This window comes from Lissotriton vulgaris, chromosome 2_1 (genome assembly GCF_964263255.1).
Source record: "Lissotriton vulgaris chromosome 2_1, aLisVul1.2, whole genome shotgun sequence".
Lineage (NCBI taxonomy): Eukaryota > Metazoa > Chordata > Amphibia > Caudata > Salamandridae > Lissotriton > Lissotriton vulgaris.
Genome location: NC_141687.1, coordinates 1,058,796,886 through 1,058,822,832, shown reverse-complemented (window position 1 = coordinate 1,058,822,832; position 25,947 = coordinate 1,058,796,886). Strand labels below are relative to the sequence as shown.

Below are 25,947 nucleotides of genomic sequence, written 5' to 3'. Positions count from 1 at the left end.
ATACAGCACAATCCCTAGTAAAATATCCTGATAAAATCCATAAATACAGAGCATACTAAGAACAAGAATAAAACGTTATTAAATATATATACAAAGACTCACGACTGAAGCAATTAATATAACATAGAAGGATTAAAAATGAAATTCATATGGAGTAGACAATCATGATAACCCACCATCTGCATAGTGTACACAATATATTAAGGTCTCAAGTTCCGGATCCGAATTATCCACGCCCAACTGACAAATTTAGATACACATATAACAATAAATTTTGAGGTGTCAGATTTCAAAATTCTACTTGCGGCCTGTGCGGATCTGGTACCCAACGAGCGGCATACGGGCATCAGCCATACTCGTCTGGGTTGTGTGCACATTGGAAGGCAAAATAGGAAATGGTCAACTGTTTCCACCTCCTCCACACAATATGGACATTTATCAGTGCTAACAGGATTCCAAGAGCAAGTTAACCCTCTGAGTGGAAGGGAACCTGCTCTTAACTGATGGTAGAGTTTGCGATCTAGTGGTTTTGTTATAATGTCTCAATATTCCTCATAATGGGGAGCGTCCTTACTAACAAGGAATAAAGCTGTCCTAGAACTTCCCTGAGCAGTCGTCACCCTCTTTTCCTTAATCCTACTCTAAGAAGCTTCTTAAGGAAATTTATTGGAGGGGAAAATGGCAGTAACTGGATCAACCCACAAGGACCCCAACCCCATATCCATGAGGGAGGCCTTTATTCCTGATAACCAGGGAATCCTGGATGAGCCCCTTAGTTCTTTTACTTCCAAAAGGGCTTCAGCGTACATGGACAGTTACGGTGTCATCCACAGGCGCCGCCAAATGTCAGGGGTCTATACCGAATCACATCCTCAATGGAGTTACATCCTAGGTCATATAATAAGGGAATACTGGGTGTTGATTGGGGTAGCCCTATTGCCTATCTGAGAAATTTGTTCTGTGCGACCTTAAGTTGGGATGTATCACTAAAGCCCCACAGTTCCGCTACATACGTAATGGCCGGTAATATTTTAGATCCATAGATTTTTATCAGGGGAGCCAGTGGTTTAGTTAGGAAGTTTCTGTGCTCCTTCATCAAAGCACCACCAAGTTGGGCATGCTTAAGGTTGAGGAAGTCTATCTGCGGTTTCCAACGTAAGTTTTCACTAAAGGTGACTCCCAGGTACGTTGAAACCACTGTCTGGTCGAGGATGACCCCACCCATTTTGACCATAGCTTTGACTGGTCTAGGACCACGGAGGATCATAAATTTGGACTTCCCTATGTTGACTTCCAGCTCATGTTCGCGGCAGAAAAGCTCAAAACTAGACAGTGCAAGCTGTAACCCCTGTCTCGTCTTCGAAATTAAGAGCGTGTCGTCCGCGAACATGAGTAATGGGACTTTCTTGCCGGCTAGGGAGGGTGCGTCAGTCGGGTGGTTAGAAATATAATTCATAACCCCGTTGATAAACAGAGAAAACTAGGTAGGAGCTAAAACACACCCTTGTCTAACCCCTTTAGAGACCTCAAACCTATCGGTCACCTCCCCGGGTTTGCCCCATCGAACTTTAGCATGCGTGTGTTCGTGCATGTTGATAAGGAAAACTACCAGCTGTTTGGGCATGCCCATCCCCAATAAAACTTCCCACAACTTGGTCCTCGGAACAAGATCAAATGCGGACCTAAGGTCCACGAAGGCCGCAAAAAGCAAGCCACCCCCCAGCAAAACCTCTTTCCAGTATAGGAGCATAACCCTAAATGCTGGGTCTAGGGTACCAATGTGCGACCGAAAACCCGCCTGAAGGGGTGTTAGTACATCAAAATCGGCCATCCAGCCCTGTATAAGACCCAACAGAAGACGGGCCACAATCTTTTGTACTGCGTCTATAAGGCTAATTGGACGATAGTTGGCCGGGGCAGAGCGATCGCCCTTCTTATAGATAGGCAATATCTCTGCCCCTAGCCAAGAATCGGGAACCAAGGCTCCGCTAGCAAGGGCGTTGGCTAGCATTGTCAAATATAGGACCCATAGATCTTGCTAGTGTTTAAATAGATCTGCAGGGATACAGTCAGGCCCAGGTGCTTTGCCGCTCGGAATGCCCTTTAGGACAGCCTTCACCTCACTGGGTACAAAGACCAGGGGTTCTTCACACATAGGGGTCTGTGTCGCAGCTGTGGACCTACTCTTCAGTTTAAACTGGTTTTCGAAATACGAAACCCATATCTGTGGCTCCACATGGTTAGTAGGAACCATGTCCTGCAGGCGGTTGGCCCATTTGAGGAGGTGCCAGAATTGTCATGTTCCGCCCCTCACAGGCCTGAAGCAACCCCCTCCAACGATTCTCGTCCCAATTCTTCTTGGCAGTTAGTTGGGCGAGTTTATAAGTAGCCCTACAACTTCGAATGTCATATGGTAGTCTAGATTTAATGGCTATAAGCAGAGCTCTTTGAGCCTGTCTACAGCCATTATCATACCAAGAGCAGGGTCTCAACTCTTTATTTTTATTGTTAAGGGGTAAACTCTTAACAAAAAAGATTTGAGTTCAGAAAATAAACCATTGTGGATACCAGGAAGTTTTTCATTAATCTCAACCTGCGACTCAAAGCTATTTAGTTTGACCACCGTACTAGTGAGCAAATTCCTTATCGTGGACAAAGAGCCCTCATTCATAGCTATTTTAGGCCAACTTACCCTTCTCTCATCGTTAGTTAGGGTTACCTTTCCCTGTACAATAGGGACATCAAACATGACAGTATTAATAAAACTGTTATCTGTCAGAGACAGGACTAGGGGGTTATGGTCACTTTCAGGTCTACACATGACCACCTTATCGGCGATAACCGACCACAACTCCAAGTTAGCCAGTATATAGTCGATGCAAGACCCAGATCTACCATTATCAAAGGTCACTGCCTGACTTTGTTCTGCCATTGACAGCCCACATGCCCTTATCAAAGCACAAACCCCTTCATAAACAGAGCCGCTTGCGTCCATTTTTAATGGGCGTCCACTCCAACTGGGGAATACCCCACATAGAATCTTCTGCCTCTGTAAGCTTTCCATCAACCATACCAAGTGGCTCAAAACAGGTGTTGAAGTCCCCAGCCACAACCCTATTTACCTTTTTAGAAACGGTACAAAGAAATTCCTCTAATAAAAGGGCTGTTGGAGAGCATCTCCCTCCTGGGAGCCCCCTAAGATGTATGTTGATAATAATAATATTGAGACCCTTTGTGGCCATAATATCTGGACTGTCTATCGGGATCTCAACCACAGAGACACCCTCACGTTGACGTACCCATATCGACAAGCTTCCACCGGTCTTCCCCTACTACCCTTGGCTGCTGGTTTTGAAAAATTCAAGTAGCCAGAGCAGAAGAGGGGGGCTATTGCCCAAGTTTCCTGAAAGGACCAGATATCAGACTCGTCAATAAAACTAGCCCAATCTGGAACGTGGAGTTTAGTTTCCAGGCCCGCAATGTTCCATGAAGAAACCTTCACCAAGGGGACATCTGGACTAAAGATGAAAACAGTCTTGAGGCGGTGATACATTACTACTATTAGTTACCCCTAGACTTTGAAACAGACTCCCATTAGGCGGTGACCTATACAAATCCTTACCATCCCCAAGTCAATCGTTTTCCTCTAGGGTGGATAGGGGGGCAAATCGGTTATGAGTATAAGTGGGGTGGTTGAAAAAGGTATCCATTTGATGAGCCCGAGGAGGATGACATTCCATCCTAAATGCAGAGGTAGGATGTCTAGAGGGCGTTTCATACCAGTTTCGTGAAAACTGAGGGATACCTGTGGTTGATCGAGGATAAAAGTAGCTCAGATCGAGTTAGGATCCCACCCTCCCTTCTAGGTTCCGTCCCTTCGCAGATGAACCTGACAGCTCTGGGGTCTCTGAAATTTACAATTCTACAATCCCCTGCCAGGTCCTTACATCTGCTACCCAACCAACTCACCCTCCTTACATGTAGGATTTCACCATTGATATATCCTGGGAGTGGTCTATAGTTGCTGAGCCAGAAGATGACTTTATTTTTCAGTTCCCTGTGATTTTCCTGTTTATCCTGTTGAATCTCGGGTACCCCTGACATTATCACAGTGTAGGGCACTGAGTCAGGGGGTAGGTCAATACAGGGATGCTTCCTCTTGCTATCTTCAGCAACTACAACCTCCTTCTCTTTAGGGATTAACTCAACCGCCAGTTTGACAGGTTATATCACCTTATTGCCCTCCCGCCCCTGCACTTCAGCTCTCTTACTGGTGGTGTGACTTATCTTATTTGACCCTGTAGTGCCCCTACCATCATGTAGACTTGGGTGCTGGGGAGGTTTGGGGTGTGTTGTGATGGGGTAACGGTAGAGTTACCAACATGAGCTGATGATACAACTCCTTTAGATAAACAATTGGGGACCATAGAACAGCCCACACACTTTTCCAAAACAGTAGTATTAGCCATAACAATATTTTCCAGCTTCCCCAGATTTTCAAGAACTAATTTAATTCTTTCGAATAGAGGAAGCATCAACAACTTCATCAAGTGCTCTATCTGACCGAAGATGTTATCAGGGGGCTGTGCTGACAACGACAAGCGCTGAGGCAACACAGGAATCGGTTTCCCTGAGTTTTCAGTAGTAAGCAGCCTACTATCGGTAGCAGAATGAGACAGTGTAACAGAGGCCCCTCCAGAGATGGTGGATTTAATTACTTTGGGGCGTCTACCCTTATGAACTCCCCCCTTCGCTTTCTTTTCCCACTTTTAGAGGTTTTTAAAGGGCTGTCCTCTGTTAATGAACTCGAGATAGTGGGGGCTACCGTAGAACAAGTGTAAATGTAAATTGATACTTGTATAGCGCACTACTCACCCGCAAGGGTCTCAAGGCGCTTGTACGAATACCACTGTGGAAGCCATCCTGGCTTTCCCTGTGAGGCATCCACTCCTGGGCACCCCCAAGGTGGAGGCCAGGCATCCTTAGCGTTGTGGGGGCCGTTGTGGAGATTAAGCAAGCTATTGCCCAGAGTTGCAGAGTGGGACTCCATGATTGGAATAGGCACCGAGGCGAGAATTATCAGGTCCGTCGAATTTTGAGCCCAAGACCCGCCGAGGCGGGGAATTGAACCCTGGTCCCGGGCTAGAACTCTGCATCAGGGTCTGCCGCTCTAATCATTGAGCCACTTTTCTCCACTCACACTTCTGTCTGATACATCGGTAGCCTCCAGATCCCGACTCGTATCCAGCCGTCTAACAACCTTAGGAGAATTAGCAGATAGCTGCTCAGGAGTGATGACATCCCTAATGGTGCCCAGTGAGGAACGCTTGGAGAAGATAGCCATAACGGAGAAGAGACTGTCACTAGAACCTATCTCGCGTTCCAGCGCTACAGCAGCCCTAGTTATAAACTGGTCCATTGTTCTTGTTAAAGACCCACCAGTGCTGCTAGTCGCATTTTTTTCCCTTTCCCTGTGTTGGACGTCATGTTCTAATCACCTCAAGTAAACCTGCATATACAAACAATTAGGCAACCTAAACTTTTACACTTATAGGCAACAAGATAAACCCCCCCTGTCTCCCCCTCCCCCCCCCCCCCCAGGCCACAGCTAACAAGGCGACCGTAGGACTACTTTAAAATACAACAGAGTAGCTTCACTGACCCACAGTCCTGGCAGATGACACAGCCCGTGTTAGAGATGTTAGGGGGATAGCCCAACCCGGCCTCCTCCGGCCCCGGATGGCCACAGACGGCCTGCCCTTTGCCCAGGCTTCGCCCGGCGCGACCCCGCGACGCGGGGAGATGACCTTTAATTTAAGCGCCTCCTGGCGCGGATTTCACGGTGGCGGCTTCCGGCCGCAAGGGCTCCTGGACCTCGCAGTCCCTCGCACTCGTGGTCTCCTCCCCACTGCGGCCGCGTTCCAATGGGAAACAGCTGCGGCGGCGGGGGAGACCGGCTGTGGTGATGCTGGGCGACGGGACAGGCGAGGGAACAGGCTCCGCAGAAATGCCCCCTGCAGCTCAGGAGCACAAGCGGGGAAATGACGGGCTCAACAAAGGTGTCCCCAGCAGCTCCGGGACACGGCCAGTGGATGCAGGTAAAAGTTATGCCTCCCGCTCCACCGGGAGATGACCTTTAATTTAAGCGCCTCCTGGCGCGGATTTCACGGTGGCGGCTTCCGGCCGCAAGGGCTCCTGGACCTCGCAGTCCCTCGCACTCGTGGTCTCCTCCCCACTGCGGCTGCGCTCCGATGGGAAAGAGCTGCGGCGGTGGGGGAGACGGGCTGTGGCGATGCTGGGCGACGGGACAGGCGAGGGAACAGGCTCCGCAGAAATGCCCCCTGCAGCTCAGGAGCACAAGCGGGGAAATGACGGGCTCAACAAAGGTGTCCCCAGCAGCTCCGGGACACGGCCAGTGGATGCAGGTAAAAGTTATGTTAGGTGGTGCAGATTTCCGCACATTATTATGTTATTGTTTGTACGCTGGATAATTTTATTAGTAAAACCACATGCCTGCGAATGTAATGGTTGTTGCAATTGAAAATGTGTTGTCTGTAATCGCAGTGCACTACCACACCATGCATACTCCACTGTATGACACACTGTGCCACTTTATGCTACTCTATGCCACTCCACTCTGTGCCACTTTCCTCCACTCTGACACTCCACTATACCATATGCTACGTTGGCACTCCACTAAACTCCACTCAACTGCACTTGAATCTACAACACACTATACCACTCCAATCTACAACACTGTACACTGTGCCATTCCACACTACACCACTCCACTCTGCCACTCCATTCTACACCAGTCCACTCTACTATACTCGAAGCTATGACACTCTACCCCAGTCCACTCTACCCTACCCCATTCTACGACACTCTACCCCACCCCACTCTGACACTCTACCCCACCCCACTCTATAACACTCTTCTCCACTCTGACACTCCAAGACACTCCAATCTGATACTCTACACTACTTAACTCAACTCCATGCCACTTTACTCCACTCTGGCGCTCTACTCCACTCCATAATACTCCACTCCTCTCTACCTTACTCCACTTTACTTCACCTACACCACTCTACGACACTCTATTCAATGCCAGTCGCCGCCACTCCATGCTACTCCACTCCACTCAACTCTACTCCATGATACCCCACCCCACTCTTCCACACACTAAAAGCAACTGGACTCTGCAACAGTCCACCTCACTCCACTCTACACCACTACGCCACTCTACTCCACTCTTTTTCACTCCTCTCTACACCACCCCATGCCACTCCACTCTCTGACATTCTATGACTCTCCATCCATGACACTCTCCTCTATGCCACTAACTTTTAGCCATGCTGAACAGCAGTCATGCTAGTGTACAACATGGCTAAAATATATTGGCATAGACAATAATTCTTGCATAGACTAGATCAATTGGCTTTGCCAATGCTTGTTCATCTTTGATCTTGTTTTGAGGTCACTTGAAATGTGCTTGCTCCCCCATTTGTTTCGTTTAGTATCTTATTGTTTTGCCACCCTCGTAGTATTTTGCTGCCTCCTCCCTATGCCATGACCTGTCGGTGCGTTTGTCTCATTTAGCTTGAGGAACTTCCAGGAGCCAAAGGGCTATGGAGCCTTCCTACACACATGCACACATGTGCTGTTTTCAAACACACACGCATGCACTGTTCAAGCATACACACACTCCTACTGAAAGGTATGTTTGTGCACAGACACACATGCTGGAAGCCAAACACCTGGCAATGGGCAACCACACCAAGCATCACGCATTGCAGGTTAGTCTGACACAGTTTAAGAAAATCCCCGCATGGTCCAAGATATGTTGCACACGTAAATTTATTATTATTATTATTATTATTATTATTATAAACTGAGTTTAGAGTAGACATCAGTCAAGACTTTTTGTTGCAAATATGTGTCTTTGTGATGCAGATAACTCTGTTCCTCCACCGGGATCACTGCACCAATGTTGAAAGATATCTGCCCTTCTTCACATGCACGTATACATGCCATGACTGTAATGCAGAGTAGCCGTGCCGTGATTGGTTTTACATCACCTCCTGTGTTTCCTTTAAATGTGCAGGATTGGTAGAACGCCAGTACAGTTCCTCCTGTGCATCCTGCCTTTGCTGAGAACTCGAGACCAATATAGTGCAGGACTCTTGTTAAAGAGGTGGTGCCGAGCCGCCCCTTCCCAGCATGTCAGCCTCACAGCCAGTCAGCTGATCAGGAACCATCACAGTAGGATCCATCCAGTGCTCACCTCTACTAACCCCTATGAAACAGCGCATAGGTAGCAGCATCTCCATGCCTTCTGTGCACGATCAGTGTATTAGACTGAGATTCTAAGTGAGGTATGTTCGAGGGCTATGTGTAAAGATAGTAAGGTGCAGAACAGTAGGCAGTGATGAAAGGACTAGCAATAAGGCCCAAAGGGCCTGTCATTACCCTAAATTATTTTTTCCAAGTGCACGCAGTGCAATGTAGGCTGGCCGCTATCTTGGATTTCAGAAATGTAGGTAAACGCAATTGCACTTGGTATATTAATGACATGCAAGTTTACGTTTTTTGGTTTGGGGAAATAACCAGATAAAGCCATGTAAGCAGGGGAACCGATTTACACTTTGAGTAGTTTCTTCCACAACCTAAAGAAATATGGTAGCTGTAATCCTGGTTAATTTACACAGATTAAACTCAACCGAAGCATCGAATAATGATTTATAAAAAGAAAGTTCAGACCTGGAAACATATGGGTCTATTTACATATCTGCTTGAACATACTGTTATAGGTTTTTTCACATTATTAAACATTTCCAGAGGTAGGCCTGAAAAGCTGCACATAAAAGGATTTCTCACGGGGGAAATGGAGCCCCATATGCAAATGCCTACATTATTGGTGCCCATGGGGGAAACCGTTTCCACCGTGAAGAAAGCCATTCCTAAACTCTCATGAAATGTGGGGAGGATCTGTCTCCCTTCCTATCCTGGAACCAGAACAAAGGGGAGCCTTCGGCTGGAGTAAATCTCTGAACACTTAGAAGATGGGAAACGGTCAGATCAGTGTTTGAGAATGGCCACAAACATTCATCTTCAGACCTGCCAACTCACACTGTGCCACCGTGTGTCACACGATTTTTGGTCCTTTCACAGGGTCACTCGGTGAGAATACAAAATCACTTGGTAGCATCAAAAACGAGCTGAAAACTACTGGAAACAATGGATTATCTGCTCGTTTTTCACTGCAGTAAGCAGCGGATAACCATTAAGAAGTGTGATAACAAGTGAGGATATGGTGTAAGTCTCCATGACCCAAAGTATTTTGGGCAGTGGATCTGGGGCTTGGTGACGGGCTAGGTGCCTCTTAGTTAGCTCTCGGCACGAGGCCTGTCCTTCCAAGGCTCCACCCCCTCCTCTCACCGTGAAATTCATTTGTAAGTTGGTAGGTATGCATCTTTGTAGGCATTCCCACATTTCCAAGGAAAACTACAGCATGAAACGTATATTTCTACTCTTTAAGAAATATTTACTACTGCAAATGTCTTGGCACACATGCCAAAGAAGTCCAAAGTAATAGATGCATTTACGATCACCTGGCATGCCTTCGTGTATATGAGGTTTTTGCGGCCCATCGGGAGACGGGTAGGGGAAAGACCGACTGGAGACATTTTAATTAAAGGCCGCTTTATTGGGATCAGGTGCATCTTAACACAAACCACATCCTTGGCCTTTGCCTTACAAAACTAGGCCTAACTAAATAAACACGTACCTGATCAAAACCCCCACCCCTAAAAAGTTCCCCCGCAACAACATATACATAGTTACCAATTACCCATACACCTGCCTCAACTGTTTTTAAACTCCTGCCATCTGTACACTCCCTTCCCCTCTGTCCATGAAACCTCATTCCCCCTATCCTACCCGCCCTTAACTAGGAAAAGCGCCAGTCCAACAACATTTCCAGCACCTGCCCCCAGCGACATCATACCCCATCAGACCTAACAAAAAAACACACCTGCTCCCAACAAAACCCCTCCCGAAAACCCCCAGAAACCAGACATCTTCTACTCACAGCCACCCAGAGCCCTACCTCCCTGGGGTGGGCGGGCGGGACAACAACTTTCCTAACAGCTCGGCTGCTTGGTCACTGTCACCAAAATGGTGCCCAGTGACCCGAAACGGCCGTACATATATCCCCCCAGCCCAAAAGGAGCCCAACACAGCCCAAGGAGCATAACCAGCCCAAACCTACTTCCTATCCCCTGTCAAAGTCTCCCCCCCCCCTTCCTCCCGGGGCCCCAAACTTCTCCGGTGGGGGGGCGAGCCTCCCTCCGGTCGGCCAACCCCGCAAACGCCCATTGAGGCTGTAAACATGCGCTAATAGACAAAAATGCCTGTGTCAATAGAATCCATAGTTCTGACAACATGGCGTGATCAGGCAACCTTGATCATACTTTAGAGAGTTAATCAATTTGCTTTATTTTGAACAAAGAACAAGTTAAACGTGTATGTAAGGGAAGCTTGCACCTCCTTGGTGAATGTGGTATGTTCTCTGCAATACTGAAGCTTGAAAAAAGCATTTCACTGTACAAAAAAAATGAACATTGAATTTGCCTCTAGTCTCGTTTATCCTCTGGTGAAGTGAATCTATTCCTGCAGTGCTCGCTGTAAAAACTAAACTAGGACTAAGGTTGGCCTCAACTGGCAGAAGCTTGACCGTAGGCACAGGCTGTTGAGAGGCTAGAAGCAGAGCAGGGGTTAGGACCTAGTAGTGTGCACTGTGGTTACTAACTGCAGCTAGATGGGGAAAACAAAGGTGTGGTTAAGTTTGTTTGAAAAATGACGGGACTAGGTGTAGACTTGTGTTCAAAACAGTTGGGAGTTGTTTTGAAGGGTGCCTGCTCCTCTTCTTCCTCTGCGCCCTTCATGCCGGCGGCCATATACTCTGGAAATGGCTCTCCTACAGTTCTATATCCAGTGAGCACATGCAAAACTTGTAGCACCCAGGAGGGTAGCTGTTCCTAAAGAAATAACAAAATACAGGAAGGAAATTACAACTTTATACTTGGGGGGGGGGGGGGGGTCAGAGGGGGATGGGGGGGGAGTTTAATTAATAAAAAAAAGTGATGCCCTCACACACCTGCGAAGTGGTCATGCTTCATCATTGGGCGTTTAGCTCCTCCTGGTGCAATACCCCATGGGCCCGCGAGAGGGCTCTTTAGCTTAGATTTTTAAAAGTAAAACACCGTATAGGTGAGTGCAAGTGTTTTTCCTTCCAGTATTTTGTTATTTCTGTAGGAACAGCTACCCTCTTGTGTGCTACACGCTTGTTCTTGGGACCTTTCAGCTCCCCGTCCCCCATCTTTAGTAGTTTTAGCACATTTAAAACTTGCCAGCTATGAATGGGGTAGCAGCAAGCGGGCTCTTACCACCTCCCTGTGCTCGTGCCTCGCTCGCTCCTGTGAGAGGCCCGTCTCTCTGATGCTGTGAGAGAGGGTAGAAGGGCCTGAGATGACCGTAGACTCGCTGAGGAAGGTTCCCTGTGGGGCAGCAGCTTGTGTGTTGTTTTGCCATCTGCCCCACTGAACTTATGTAAGCTGCTGAAAAGTGAGTTGTTTTGCTGAGTTCTTTCAGGACACTTCTTCTGTGTCATCTGTCCCTAGAGCTTCAACCACTAGACACCTTTTTGTGGGCACGTGCTTCGAAGCAGCACTGCAGGATTAAGAAGTGCACCAAATAAGAAAAAATACAACATGGCCTCTATTTATTTCCTCTATTTCTTTTATTAATATCCACTTCAGTGCAGTGCTTTGTGCAGAAAAATGCATCGCACAGCTAGATGTTTTTTTTATAGTTGTATATGGCGCAACCTCGACCCGAAGGTATCGGAGTGCTTTACATTACCAGTTGCGTTACAGACAGACACATTCATTTGTTAGGCACGGGGAGATTGCGTCATTTACCAGGACCACAAGATGTGGAGCGCCCTGCCTAGACTCGAACATAACATAACATGTGTATTTATAAAGCGCACGTGCACCTGGAGGTATCTTGGGACTGAATAAGAGATGTTTATTGTTACCTAGCTCAATGGTACTCCTTTTATCGACCTCCGATGGACCCACTGTGATTTGAACCTGTGACCATGAGGTCAAATACAGGCCCCTGATGAGGACGCATTAGTCCACTGAGCCACCAGACAAGCTCCCCAGCTTCGAGGTAGACACTCTAGCTGTTAGGACAGGTGTGGTTGTGTTGGCAGCCATTCTTTTCTGACGTGGCAATATACTTTGCAATTATAGTGTTTACGATTAGGGTATGAGAGCTGAATCCTAAAACACTTGTGTTTCAACCATGTTTTTTTTTTAATTAATGACATCCAAACATACCTTATAAAGTCTGTTTGAATGTCACTAGTTTAAAGGCCTTTATGAAAACACTGAGTGTTTTTTTTGTTAGGAGCATAGTCCTGCACACTGTAATTGCAAATTCCACTTAAGTGTTTCATTTGCTGTCTCAGTGCAGTTTCCAGAAGCAAAGAAAACATGCACTGTAAATTGCGGTATAAACCTCAGTGGAACATATTTACTCGCTTTTTAAAGAGATGACTGGCAAATTGGCTGGTAGGGTGGTAACTCTTTTTAATCCTGCTGCCCGGTGCCAAGGATGCGGTCATGGCAAGCCTTGTTAAATGTAACCGTTTTTTAAGGGGAGCGAAATAATCGGTGCCAAACGTCTCTATCACCCATTGTATAAGGCTAAAAGGTGGCAGCACACAGAGGGCTTGTGTTAGTCTGGGAACAATGGAAGGATTGTGTTTCGTGGGACCCGTTGCATCTCATTTGCATTCAGCATGGCGACAAGTGAATTTCAAGGTTAGACAGTGTGACTGGAGCAAGGAAGCAGACGTATCCCTAAGGTGATGGGTAGTCACGTGGTCTCCTCCCAAAACGGCTATTATTGGAATAGGACCCAGCGGTGTCCTTTATATATCTCTTCCTAGGATGTGGATACATATTCATATAACGGGGTAGCAGCTTTGATAGGGTACTTATGAAATAATGCATACTTCAGCCTCTGACCAGTGAGCTTGACTCTTCCAGGGAGATAGGAGAGGTCGAAGTTCCCACTAGATCCCTCTGCTGGAAAAACTTGTGACGAATTAGGATCAAGTGGTGCATTTTATAGTAGTATTTCCTCAAGAAATAGGCCAAAAAGAAATATGCTTTACATGTACTTTAAATAACCCGAGCATGCATTTTGCATGATACCGTGTAATTTTTCAAAGTATGTTAAGTATCTCACTTTAGTTTCTAACGTTGCCGCCTCTAAATAGAATTTGATTGAGATTCTAGTAGGAAGAGGCAGGATGGAAAAATGAGACATCATACAGATCTATAAATTCCAAGTCACAAACAGTGAAGTTGTCCCTTGGGTCAGGTCGGGCTTGTAAATGCAGGTGTCAGAACTACCATTCATCTTACAGAGGTCCCACAGGCTCAGTCAGACATGAGGTATACAGTAACGGCAGATTATGTCTTATATACAAGTGCTGATTTATAATAACTGAAGTATATAATCTATTTGACCGTAAAAACCACTCCGGCATCTTCAGTAAAACTAATTCAGCGTGTAAATGTCTCGAAATACGTTTTCACTCCCATATTCCAGTCTTTTGTGTAACAAATGATCTCACTTTGTTCTCAAATATCAACTTGTCATTATCTGAAAATATCAGCATATCGTTTTTAGAAAAGGTTTTGATCATATTGTTTAGTTTTCTTTTTGAGCTATTGACAAAGAAAATGCCGTTTCCACGGAGATGCTTTTACCACGCATTCCTTTACAACACATAGTAAGTATATGTAAGGAAAGTATATAGCCTTCCATATCGCCCAGGTAAAGGCATGTGTGGCTAAAGTAAAAATACTTGCCTGCGTGGTAAAGACATAATGTAAATGTAAATGTATTGCGATTTATATAGTGCACGTATCACCCGAAGGCATCAAGGCGCTTGCCTTGGGAACCCGTCCTGGTATTCCCCTGTGAGATAACCCCAGCAGGGTATCCACAAGGTGAAAGCCAGGCATCCCGCCGCGAGGGGCCGTAGTGGAGATTAAGCAAGCTATTGCCCAGAGTCGCAGAGTGTGAACCCGTGAGTCGAGTAGGCACCGGAACGAGAATTATCGAGTACGTGGAATTTTTGAGCCCAAGACCCGCCGAGGCGGGGAATTGAACTCTGGTCCAAGCCCGATCTCAGCTTCCGGGTCTGCCGCCTCTAACCCCTGAGCCACACTTCACACTTCTGTGTGGTAAAGAATGTGTTATAAAGGCTGTTACACACACCGGAGGATTACACGCTGAATACAGACCGGTACTTATCAAGGTCCAGGGCGTTTGCCTATTTTAGGTCCACACTCCGACACAGATTTGGGTCACCTTCCCTTACTTTTTTCACTGGTCACTTGTGGGTCTTATTTGGACTCATATTTGAGGACGCATCACTTATCATAAAACATCATTACTCCCAACTTAAGTGGACAAGTTGGATGTTGACAATTGTTTGCCAACTTGAGCAACGTGAGGCTGTCATGGCAAGTGCCTCTTCAAAATGGAACAATATTTCACTTTTCTTTCCCTAAACCGACACATTTAAAAATATCCAAGCCTTGAAAAAGTCACTGTGTGAGGAAACACGTTTCGGCTGTCATCAATGTATTGAAAACTGGATGAGAATGACCTGTGGAATAAGATTTTACTGAGAAATATTCAAATTACTTTTTTCTACATTAAAGAAAACTCCTTTTTTCAGGACAAATCCTTACTGTTTGGATTTTATTTGTTTGTTGAACACTTTGAATGGAGGGCTGTGGTATTTCTTTCTGCGCTATAAATGCTGTCTCTCTCTCATGAGATGTATCTCCTTTTTAGGTCGAGCATAGGCAGTGTGCATGCGCTGTCTGCAAGCCCTGTTCTCTCCGCTATCGGCTTTTGGCATGCCCATGAATTGCCATTTGTTCATTGTTGTGCCATTTAGAAATACAGGGTTTTTATTGGTTCATTGGGTCAGATTCTCCTGCCTTTGCGTGCTTCGGTCACGCCCAGGCGATTTCACTCATTGTTTGCTTGCGTTGGCCATCCCAACATGTCCACGGTTCCTCCTGGTCATCCTGATCTGCCTGTTTATTTTGTAGGCTATAAACATCGTTTTAGGCTTTCAGTCTGTTTCACAGAGCAGTGCTCAGTTCGACACCTGCAAAGTGTTAATTTCTGTCCGTTTGCTGTTGAGCTATGCCAATAGCTCTGACTCAAATAAAAGCGAGACCTATTGCATTTCTAATGCTTGTTGTATCTAGTTACTCTCCCTACCAACATGCACACACGCACCAACACACACACTCACTCACTCACTCACTCACTCGTTCTCTCATGTATGAACTGACACAGGCTCACACAAACCTACACCTTTCCCCCCCACACTCTCAATCCCAGTGTGTAGAATGGATTTCTACTTCCCCCACACTCACTCACATTCTGGAGATTGTGATATATTTGGTGTCAGTGGTAGGTAGTTCCATGCCTAATTTGTAAAAGGGATTAGTTCAGGTCCCGAAGATTTTCTTCAGGGCCCACCGCAGGCACAGGTGTAGGAGAAGAGTGTAAACAAAAATACGGTTGTGTCTCTGCCCAAAAGTCTATAGCTATGGATTGGTATGTATCATAACCAGGGCCACTGAAATCATGCAATGATTGTGCGGCTGCGACATTATTTTCATGATTATCGATTTGCCACATAGTCCATCACCTGCTTCATAATCTGCAGATTTTAACAAATCAAATTGTTTCTAGCTCAAACGTTTCAAAAGTTACTGAAAACGCAGTGACACATGTTGCTGTACAATAGAAGGTCCTTTGAAAAGATTGATTGGCTACCTTTCTGTTCCGTATTGCTATATGTGAATGTTAAAATGGTACTAATGAGGGGCAGCCAAAGACCAGGCAGTGTTTACAACCATAAAAATGTCAAAATGATCAAGTATTACTATCACAAAATGTGCCACATTGCACCGCCTAATTTGCCTTTTCTTGCAGTATGTTCTTAACCCAGCCGCATTATTTAACCCTTCCCAGGCACATTATTCCAGTGACCCTGATCATAGCCATTAAAGCACATTGAACATAGCCAGAGAAAGTGTGCAGACGTGAAGGGTGCTGCCCTTCTTCTGTGTCCTTTTCTGCTTTTCCCTCTGTTGCCCTGGTTTCAAAGTCTGATGATGAAAAAATAAGTGCTGCTGCCGAAAATAAGTGCTTGTACCGACAACCTTCATACATTAAGCACTGACTAGCTGTCCTGTTGCTGCTGGTGCTTGCTCAGACTGGCATTGGAATAGGGTTGTGGAATCTCCCTGCTGCACATAACCAACGCCTGCACTTCTTGCCCCTCCTGCTGAGCTCCGACCCTGAGGCCAGTGGTTACCTGTGTTGTTAGTATCTCTGGCACAGCCAGAGAAAATCTCTTCAGTTACTTACAAGCAGACAGCACCTGTGTGTACCTTCAACTTTGGCCCAGGCTCGCGTTATTATGTGTGTGTTTGCAGGCATTGGCAGTTGACTGTGTCGCCGCCCATGCAATTTGTTTTGCCTTTTTTCCGGAGCATTACGTTTCTCACTCCATACCTTCACAGGTCCGGACACATTCATCCAGGTCTTAGTTACAGTAGGAATAAGAGTAGAAGTGGCCTAACAGCCTGAGCTGCTGACCGTGCAACTGGGGAGGTCCCAGTCTCAGCCTCCTCTTAACATTCTGTGTTTCTGGGCAATCGCTGCTCTCCCTCTGCATAAAAAAATGTGTTGTAATCTGGTGTTCAAGAAAAATTGTGCTATCGCCCTTCGACAAGCTTGTGTATGCAAAACTGCAATAAAAAGGGATTTACTTGGATGGTGGGTACACCTGCCCTTACAGTCCTGTTTCAGACCAGTGTCGGAGGTTGAGATGTGATATCCTTACTGTTTCCTCCCACCTTTTGGCTTTATCCCTCCATTACTATTTGATTTACACTGTGCTCTAAAGTTATCCAGTCGCATCTTATCAAATTCAAAGTGATGAGTCCTTCTACACTGTCGAATAATGGTCAGTCGTGACATTGTTCCTTGCCCTTTCCTAGTTAATCTGATTTAGTGAAGTTGTCCTGTAATGGCAGTTCTGAATTTAAATGTAACTGGTAATCCTGATTCTAAGGTACAATGATCACAAAACAGTAAGTTACTTAGGTACTATGATCATAAAACAGTAAGTTACTTAGAATATTGTGTTGTAAGTGTATACTTGTGTACATTACTTTTCCATATGTTAATAAGCAAATTTTGTTCTCTTACAGGAACGGTTTCAGGTGAAGAATCCACCACACACGTATATCCAGAAATTAAAGGGTTATCTCGATCCTGCAGTAACTAGGAAGGTAAGATGTGCGTTGTTTCTCTTGGTGTTTTTAATACTTTCTTGTACTCCATCTGTGCATTGATGGTTCACGGTAGCTTCCCTTCCCCAATACTTTAAAGAGTCAACTATCTGGAGTGCCTATAGACACCCCTAAGGTTGTCTGTGCCAAAAAGAGAAGCTATAGATCTTCTGGTATAGCATGCAAAGGCATAACAAATCGGGTACAATTCGTCTGTAGTTGTTACAAACAGTTGAAATGCTTCGTCTTACTCCATAGGACATGCTTGAAATCAAACCGCAACATATGCAGGAAAGAGGGAATCGAATCGGCATGTGTACTGCACTCTTTTACTTACATAACCCTTTGTATCAACTTCCGGAGTGCATCTGTACTCGTATCCTGTGCAGATGTTTTTAACAGCTTTTTTTTAACAAGGCGAGAGGAAACCAGCAAATCATGTTTCTGACAGCTTCTCTTAATCCTACGACTTAAACAATCGGTGCTTTATTTTGTCCCACTGTTTGTGGTTGGTGAATGCTGTTTGCCACATTTCCTGTAATTGCTTGACTGTCCAAGGGCACCAGATAATGACTGTTTCGTCCAAGTACAAAAATAAGTATACAAGATGTAATAGGCTCCCGCTGGTTTTTCATTGACGTGTCCTTCATAGTCTTATACTAATGTTTAATTTAAATATGTATATAGTTCGCCAGTATGTCACTGTTGGAAAAGCACTGAGAAGAGATTCATATTTGCCAGCAACTATTCATATTATTGTTCATTATATTGGCACAATGTGACAGCACTCCACAATGGGTGTGTTATTGAAGCTGCAGAATGATGGTGCACAGGGCCTACTTACTCTTAAAGACATCATGCTTATAAGATAATTGTACTGAGCAACCTAGGTGTGAACGCATTTGTATTCCATACCCCACTGACCAAGCATATGGAACCCTGCCTAGGAAAATGAATCCGACTTTCTCAATCATGCCTTTCTGGTATCAGCAGTAAAAATGTAAATAGAAAAAGAGAACCAACGCACAAAGTATTTCCCTTGTCCGCCCTACCTAGTGGCAGCTAGACATATACAAGAACTGATAATAATCCACAGTGTTTTGGCTCCACCTCTGCATTATAGTGAAACTGGCCTTCCGCACCCAACTTGTCTAATGTAATGCTGCTTTGATGTGAATGAAGGTCTTCTCACTATTATTGTGAGGCTAGTGGCGTTAACATCACCATTCATTAGAATTGAAAGCACATCAGTGAGCTGACTAGAATGTCTATTTTGGGCATAGCACCTTGTGTTTTAATTTCAAGCTTTGCCTTACTTTAGCTCCAATACAATGCCTTTGCTTTCAAAGGGTATATTTAGTGCTTTAAAATGGTCAAAAGCCCTGCCTTTATCAAATTCAGGTCACATATGTATACACAGTTAGTAGTGTAGCAGTTTCTTGAATATTTAGAAGAGTAGCAGAGTAGACATTCAGAGCCATTATGGATAGTTTTTGGCGCACATACAGTAAACTTAGGTAAGACAAATATAAGTTTGTAAAGTCAAATGTAAAGTTCTGAGTCACACAATCGTGACCAGTGAAATTTTACATGCGCTATTGGTGGGCGTTTTATGAGCAATTACAGACATTTTGACTAGAATAGTTGTTGTGATGGTCACCTGCTAGTACACTTAATTGACAATTTATTTCTCAAATATTAAAAAATGTATGGCCAAGTCTTGATGTAAAGGTATTTAATGTTAATCAATAAACATGCAAAGCAAGTGCTTGCTAATATTTATTTGAACAATAATTCTGCTACAGTGAAAATCAGATCTTTTCCAAATACTACAAAAAGTAAAACTACCTAAACTACCACAAAAGGAGCTTTCTAACAGCTCAGCTGTGTTAGAGAGTTTAAGTAAATAGGGGAACATGCACCAATTTCAATCCAATAGGATCAAATGAAGGGTGCCACAAAATAAATAAATTACAGTGCTATGTGAAAAAATTGGTATAACATGGAACTAAAATCCAAATGTCAATATTGTGTGAAAAAACATGAGGCGAATAGAAGTTACTAAATATGACGCTTATTAAAAAAAAATTGTATTTCAAGATACTTAAAAAGGTCTGGAAATTACCGAAAGTTGAGTTCGTTTTAGGGAACTTGCAGATCTAAAACAAACAGTTTCCTTTACAAAGTTTATTATGTCACAAGAAGGGGAAAAGTGTGCTCTGATTTTCAGTGGGGAAACAAATATTGTGAGTCTTAGGGAGTTATACACATTAAATTCCATGCAGTTTATATAGGAGACTAATTCACAAATGAAGCAGCAGAGCGGTATTTCAGGTCTAGGTTTTGCCTTAATAAAAATGCTAATAAATTGGAAATAGCCAAGCCAAGTGAAGTGTTTGCAAATTATGTGGTATTCATTGATCTTTACCAAATTCAATAAATTAGCAAGATGTTTCTTCACTGCACCAAGAGAGACTTTAAGGTATTAAGATTGTTCGTGACCCAGGTAGTTTTCCCGTTAGCCTTCTGTAATCAATATTGGGAAAATAATCCAAAAGGGTACAGAGTTTCCATTTTGCTAGCCTCATTCCAATGCTTTCTGGTGTAAAATGATGCAGAATTGCCCTGGGTCTTTCTGTGTCGGTTCCTTTTCTCCTAATCCTAGTAATCATATGTTAACACTACCCGACCTAGGGTTAGGCCTAGACTCATTTTGGTCGAGCCCCTGCTTATGCATCAGTCCTAGACTACCCTTTTCCGCCCCCTCCCTGCTCTCCCGTTTCCATGCTATACCTAACATTTACTTTCAGACCATGGTGAACTTCATCAGGGCTTTCTATCATTTGTGCTCCTCTGTACATGTCCTCACATTCGGTCCTTCCACTTGATGCTATTTTAATTAATTATTACAGCAACTCAATCCTCTATAAGGGGTGTGGTCTGAGGATTGCTCACCACAGAGACCTGGATACGGGCCCACATATAACACTGGTCGTCAACCTGTCCGTTTACAATCTTTGCTTTATAGTATGTAGTATTTTCACTTCTCATTAGTTAAAGACATTCGCAGTCTCTTATTGAGGGTTTTATCAAGTGCCTCTTCCATTCATTTTAGGTGTCATATTACTTGAACTTTGAAAACGGAAGTATCCTACACCTGAGTATGTTAAGATGAGCTGATTAAAAAGAATGCTTTATTTTTGCATTCTGAATCCTCACATGTACATAAACGTATTTTTCCTGCATCAGTGTCACACAGAAAAAGATGCCAAATTATGCGCAACAGGCTGGCAAATTTAATTGTCCCGCTTTTCCTCTGCAACAGGGAAATACTTTTTTTATGAGAAACATAACATTTTAGATTTTTTTGTTTCCCATCTGCAGTTTAATTGTAATGTGCAGCAAGTGAATGAAACAATTGGGGTTAATATGGCGGAATTTCTGCATTCAAAATATAGGGTTAGAGGTCGGGTTGTGCATGTTCATGTGAGGGCCTATCTTCAGAAGTCAGAAAGAACCCACAAGCCCAGGTGGAACTCCATATAAGTCGACGGCATGCATGTGAGAACTACAGGACATCTTTCGCTGTTGTTGACTGCCGAAAGTACTCAATAGTGTGGCTGAAAATCTCAGAATAATAGGTGGAAATGTGCTCCTAAAGGAGGAGTAATCCTACAGCAGCAAAGTCCTAACTTTTTTCCATGCCTTTGTGAATTGTTACACATTGATCTGAGGTAGGGCACGTAAATGAAATCTGGGATTGCTAGGAAGTCTGGACGTTAAAAGTTGAAAAAACATTTATTTAGTGTTGTGGCAGAATGTTGGTGCTTTGTGAAAAGTTTATTTTAGGTTACGCAGTGCGTTAAACGCGCTTAAAGCAATATACAAACCGATACGGTTAAAACACAGAGAAAATGAAGCTACATATTAATTGTACAAGTTAAAATTCGTGATTAAAGGAACATTGGAGAAAAAAAATCAGTATTTTTCTTAAGACCACACATTTCCATTAAAAATCTGTTAAAATCTAAACAAAAATACACGGACACAAATCATCCTTGTTCGAACTAGTGTATCTGATCATTCAGTTTAAAACTAATGTCATTTATTGTTTCTCATGGAGATAACCCCAAAAATGGGTTTCTTGTAAGCCATGCTGCCAGTAAGAAACAAGTTATAGAAAATACTAGCTGTCTTACAGATATGAAAGGCAACTAAGCAGTTTCGAACTACCATGTTTCTGTAAGCCGGAGCAAATCATTTAATTTACCTAAGATCATTTTACAAAGTATTTTTTAAATGGCATTGATGAAGCTTACTGGTCGATATTGAGCAGGGTCACACTGCTTGCCTTTTTAAAAGACGGGTAGAATGTGTGCCTCAAACCGGGTAAAAGGAATAGGGGCTTCTTTTGCAGTAGTGTTTGTAATCAGGTGTTTATATGGACCCCTTGTGTTAGATTTATTGCTTTAAGTTATAGGACCAGGATTATTCTATTACATCTTTCCTATTTAATGACATGTCAAGTTCCCTGGGGTGAAACTAGCACATTCTGAGTATTGAACTCGAAAAGTACAAGCCTTCATTCAGATAATCAGAGTTGTACTCCTGAATTAGTATTTTTATGTAGTTCTCTGTGGACATGAAACTACCAATTCTCAAGGTGTGATGGGTATGGTGTTCAGGATTTTCAAAGATAACGGTAAGATAAAAAGAAAGGGAAGGCATCTCCCTAAAGTTGAGACCGATGGTGTTGATAAAAGGAAACTGAGAAAAATAAAGTGACAGTGGGCCTTTGCAGGAGAATATGGAAGATATGTGGAATGAGGCCGCTCCAACTTTGTGCTGGATGAAGAGTAGAAGTAAGGTAGTGTAGAGATTTTAAATATGTTTCATTAATAGGTTGAATAGATTGGAGAAAAGACTGGTGTTATATGTAAAGACATTAGATAGGTTGAGGCAAGTAATGACAAGTACAGCAAACAATGATTATGGCTGTATGTCAGCAGCACTGGTTCCAGGGTATCAGAGCCCCTGGCAAAATGATATCATACGATTAGGATCTCCCTCTCTCCGAGTTATTTGCAAAGTTTCATTCTCATGTTTCTGTTTGGATAGAGGATGTAAGACCGGTGGTAACAGTGGCCTTAATGAAGTGATAAGCATGTGTCAGGTGTGAATGCGATTGGTTGTAAGCAGTAGCTAATGTGGGTTTATAGAGCACAAACCTGCTATAAGGCAAAATAGTGTAGTAAAAAGGGTAGATTAATTGAGAAGATCGGGTTGGAGGGGGTGAACTGTAGGTGATATGGTTAACGTGGGTCAAAGGAGGGCTAAAAATTTGCCAAGTGCCAGAAGTTGTATTGAGGGTTTTTGGGCTGCAGATGAGAATGTGACATGGAGGCACTTGTGTGGTGAAGTGAGAAAAAAGTAATCAGTTCTGTCTTTAAAAAGGTTTCCTTAAGTGCTACATTCTCATGTTGTATGACTTTGCAGATAGGTAGAGTGGAATGCTAATTGATATTCAGAGCGAAAAGAGGCCGGAAATCCAGATAATAAACTAGATTTACTCCGCAGTGTGAAGACTTTTAGCATCCTTGTATGATGTGGTCAACTAATTGGTGGCAGTTAATTAACTGAAACTCCGAGATGTTGGCATTGAAACGATGGGCACTATCAATTTTGGTGTTTTTTCATAGACTCACTTCTGTTTATATCAGACGTGGACATCATTCTACTGCACATTGTGTAATGTTGGTGTAGTGTACTATATACTGTACTGTATATGTACTATGTTTTGACCTATTGATAATTACTTTGGCCACACTTAAAATATAATATGTTAAAATAGAACACTGAATGGCTTGTGTTTTGGAAAAAATTAAAATGGTAATGTAGACGGAAAATGGAGTATTGTCATATCTCAAAGTTAAACTACATTATTTGCCATTCATAAGCCCACATTCAAAATTGACTTTACAGTGGCAGAATACCTGCTCTGATATTTACATATGTACATTAGCTGTAACATTGCATTGACAAAATGCACTATGGGGTACAATTGGTTGTGCACTAAAATGGCAATAATTTTACAGTAGGTGAAGACTTGCTCTTATATTAGTTACTCAGCACCAGCAATAATACTATAGAACTTGATAATGGGATCCAGTTTTAATGTAATTGACAATTAGCTTATATAAAATAGTGACTATACAACCGGATTAATATTCCAATTGTAATATCTAGATGTGTACTATCACTGTGGGTTAAATAGTTGTGCTATCACACTGGTTGGGCATTTACTCAGTGTTACAGCGAGTAACCCTATTATTACAGTGGCAACACTATATCCCCACTATTACAATTGATGCACCCTAGCTCTGATATTAAGGTTCCTGCACACTGGCTTTACTGTTGTAATGACTAAACAATAGTTCTAATATTAGTGACTGAACAATAGCTCTAGTAAACGGTAGAAACGTGCTTGCTCTGATGTTAAAATGACTGAAATTGTTCTCCAATATTACAGCAATGGAGGGATAATTTTATATTAAAATGTGTGAAAACTGGTTCTAATGCTGCAGATATTGAATGTAGTTCTCATATTCAGTCACTGAAATAAACCTGTAATACCATAAATACTGTTACTAATCTCTGATAAATCAGTAGATGAGAATTTGCTCCATTAAAGCAGATACTCCACCATTTTACGTTCTTGATACACACAACCACTAACTCTGCCACAGATAAGACTTGTTATCTGGTTTTACCATTCCTAAACATTCGCTCCAGTATTAGTGGACTTGAATTAACTGCAATATTAAAGTGATGAGCAATATCTCTAGTATAGAAGTTATTTAGAATTAACTCCTAATGAAGTAATGGACAATATGTGTTACATTACAGTGGCCAAGATATAACTCTAACAGTGAAGTAACTGGGCTATACTACTAGTTTTACAGTGGCTTAGAAGAAACTTGAGAGTAATTAACTATGGTGTTTTAATGCTATAGTTGAGGAATATGCTCCATTCTTGAGATGACTAGGAAATCTCTGCTACTGTGGTGGCTGATAATTTGTTCTAATAGTACAGTGCCTTGGAATGCACTATAATATTGCAGTATATGGGCATGTTCTTGAAAATGGCACTGGCTTATAATTCGCTTTAAGATGAACCTAGGTCTTATATTATTATGATGGCTGTGAATGCTCTTGAGTATCAAATTGGCAAAGCATTACAGAATTAGCTCTGAAATTAACTCTCGGATTTACTATTACTGTGAAAGAAGCTTTCCCTCAATATACCTTCCACCCTTTCTTATGTTACTGTTGTACACTCTAGCTCTCAGGCCTTTCTTGCAAGCAAATGTAACATGCTGTGTATAGGAATCTCAGTACATTTTAAGAAGTGCAAATTGTAATTCACTAGATGCATTTGCTTGAAAATGGAGATCATTCTTTTTTTTGTTTTGTTAATGTGGAGTTTGTTATGCACCTACAAATGTCACTTTAATGGGGGAGCTGTGGCTACTATGAGCTCGTTTTCCACCAAGAAAATACTAATATATGTCCTTTAAAAATAAATAATAAGGTCCAGTATTTCAGTTTAGAGCTAATCTTTGTGCTTCAGATCAACCTCTGTTGTCTTACAAAACTTGTTTATGTTGCAACAAGCCCCCGGGGTCTGTCACAGTTAAAAAAAAAAAAAAACAGAATTAGATCATATTTAAAGTGCTTTTTTCTTTAAAATATATTTGCCAATGGATTGCTATGTGACTCAATTTCTACCCTCAAAGTACCTCATTCTACCCTCAAAGTACCTCCAGCAACAATTTGCCATTTTCCTTTGAAAATTGATTGACTTGTTGGATCATGCACTGATGACAAAAATGTTAACAATATGTTAGTTTCTCTTTTTATTTGACACAGATAATGGTGGTTTTTTGTTTTTTTCTCCAAAGGAACTAACTTTTACACATGTTTTTATTGCTGCGTAAAAAGACCTGGCTGAGCATCAATGTGCAGGTGATAGCAGACGTATGTCTTCAATTTGGTTGCTGGAATGTTGGGATTGGTGTTTCTGTCATCACTGTTGGATTGTTATATTGGTTTTCATTTCCAGTCTAATAGCCACATGTGGGATCCCTTGCGCACTAACTAACAAAAGGATAATAATGTATTGAAACTAGTGTTGGGGACTCCCTCCACACTATTGCCTTCTAAGGAAAGAGTCCTAAATACCACTTAGGAGAGTTATTTCCCTCCTTCTTTAGCTTTGGCTAGTGTGGCTTGTAATGGCTTTTCACTCAGCTTAAGTAATATGTCCACATAATGTGTACTAGTGCTATTCATTATTTAGAACTTCTTATTTATTTAATAAGAGCATTCGTTAGAAATTTTTATATTCACATATTATGCATTTTTATTTAGAGGAAGTGGATCAGTTAACTTTGTTAATCCAAACATATGT

General features: G+C 43.0%; 1 protein-coding gene across 13 annotated transcripts in view; it reads left to right on the top strand.

Annotated features, from left to right (window-relative positions):
• The window catches only part of FMNL2 (formin like 2), a 566,092-nt gene that overhangs the window by 317,493 nt on the left and 222,652 nt on the right, over window positions 1–25,947 (top strand). For 8 of the 13 annotated variants that reach the window (XM_086956690.1, XM_086956696.1, XM_086956693.1 and 5 more), the window contains exons 3-4: window positions 17,397–17,477; window positions 25,479–25,502. In XM_086956690.1, coding sequence (XP_086812816.1) covers window positions 17,397–17,477; window positions 25,479–25,502 — 105 coding nt within the window. The remainder of the gene's footprint in view (window positions 1–17,396; window positions 17,478–25,478; window positions 25,503–25,947) is intronic. The other 5 variants (XM_086956698.1, XM_086956700.1, XM_086956695.1 and 2 more) reach the window with 1 other exon arrangement.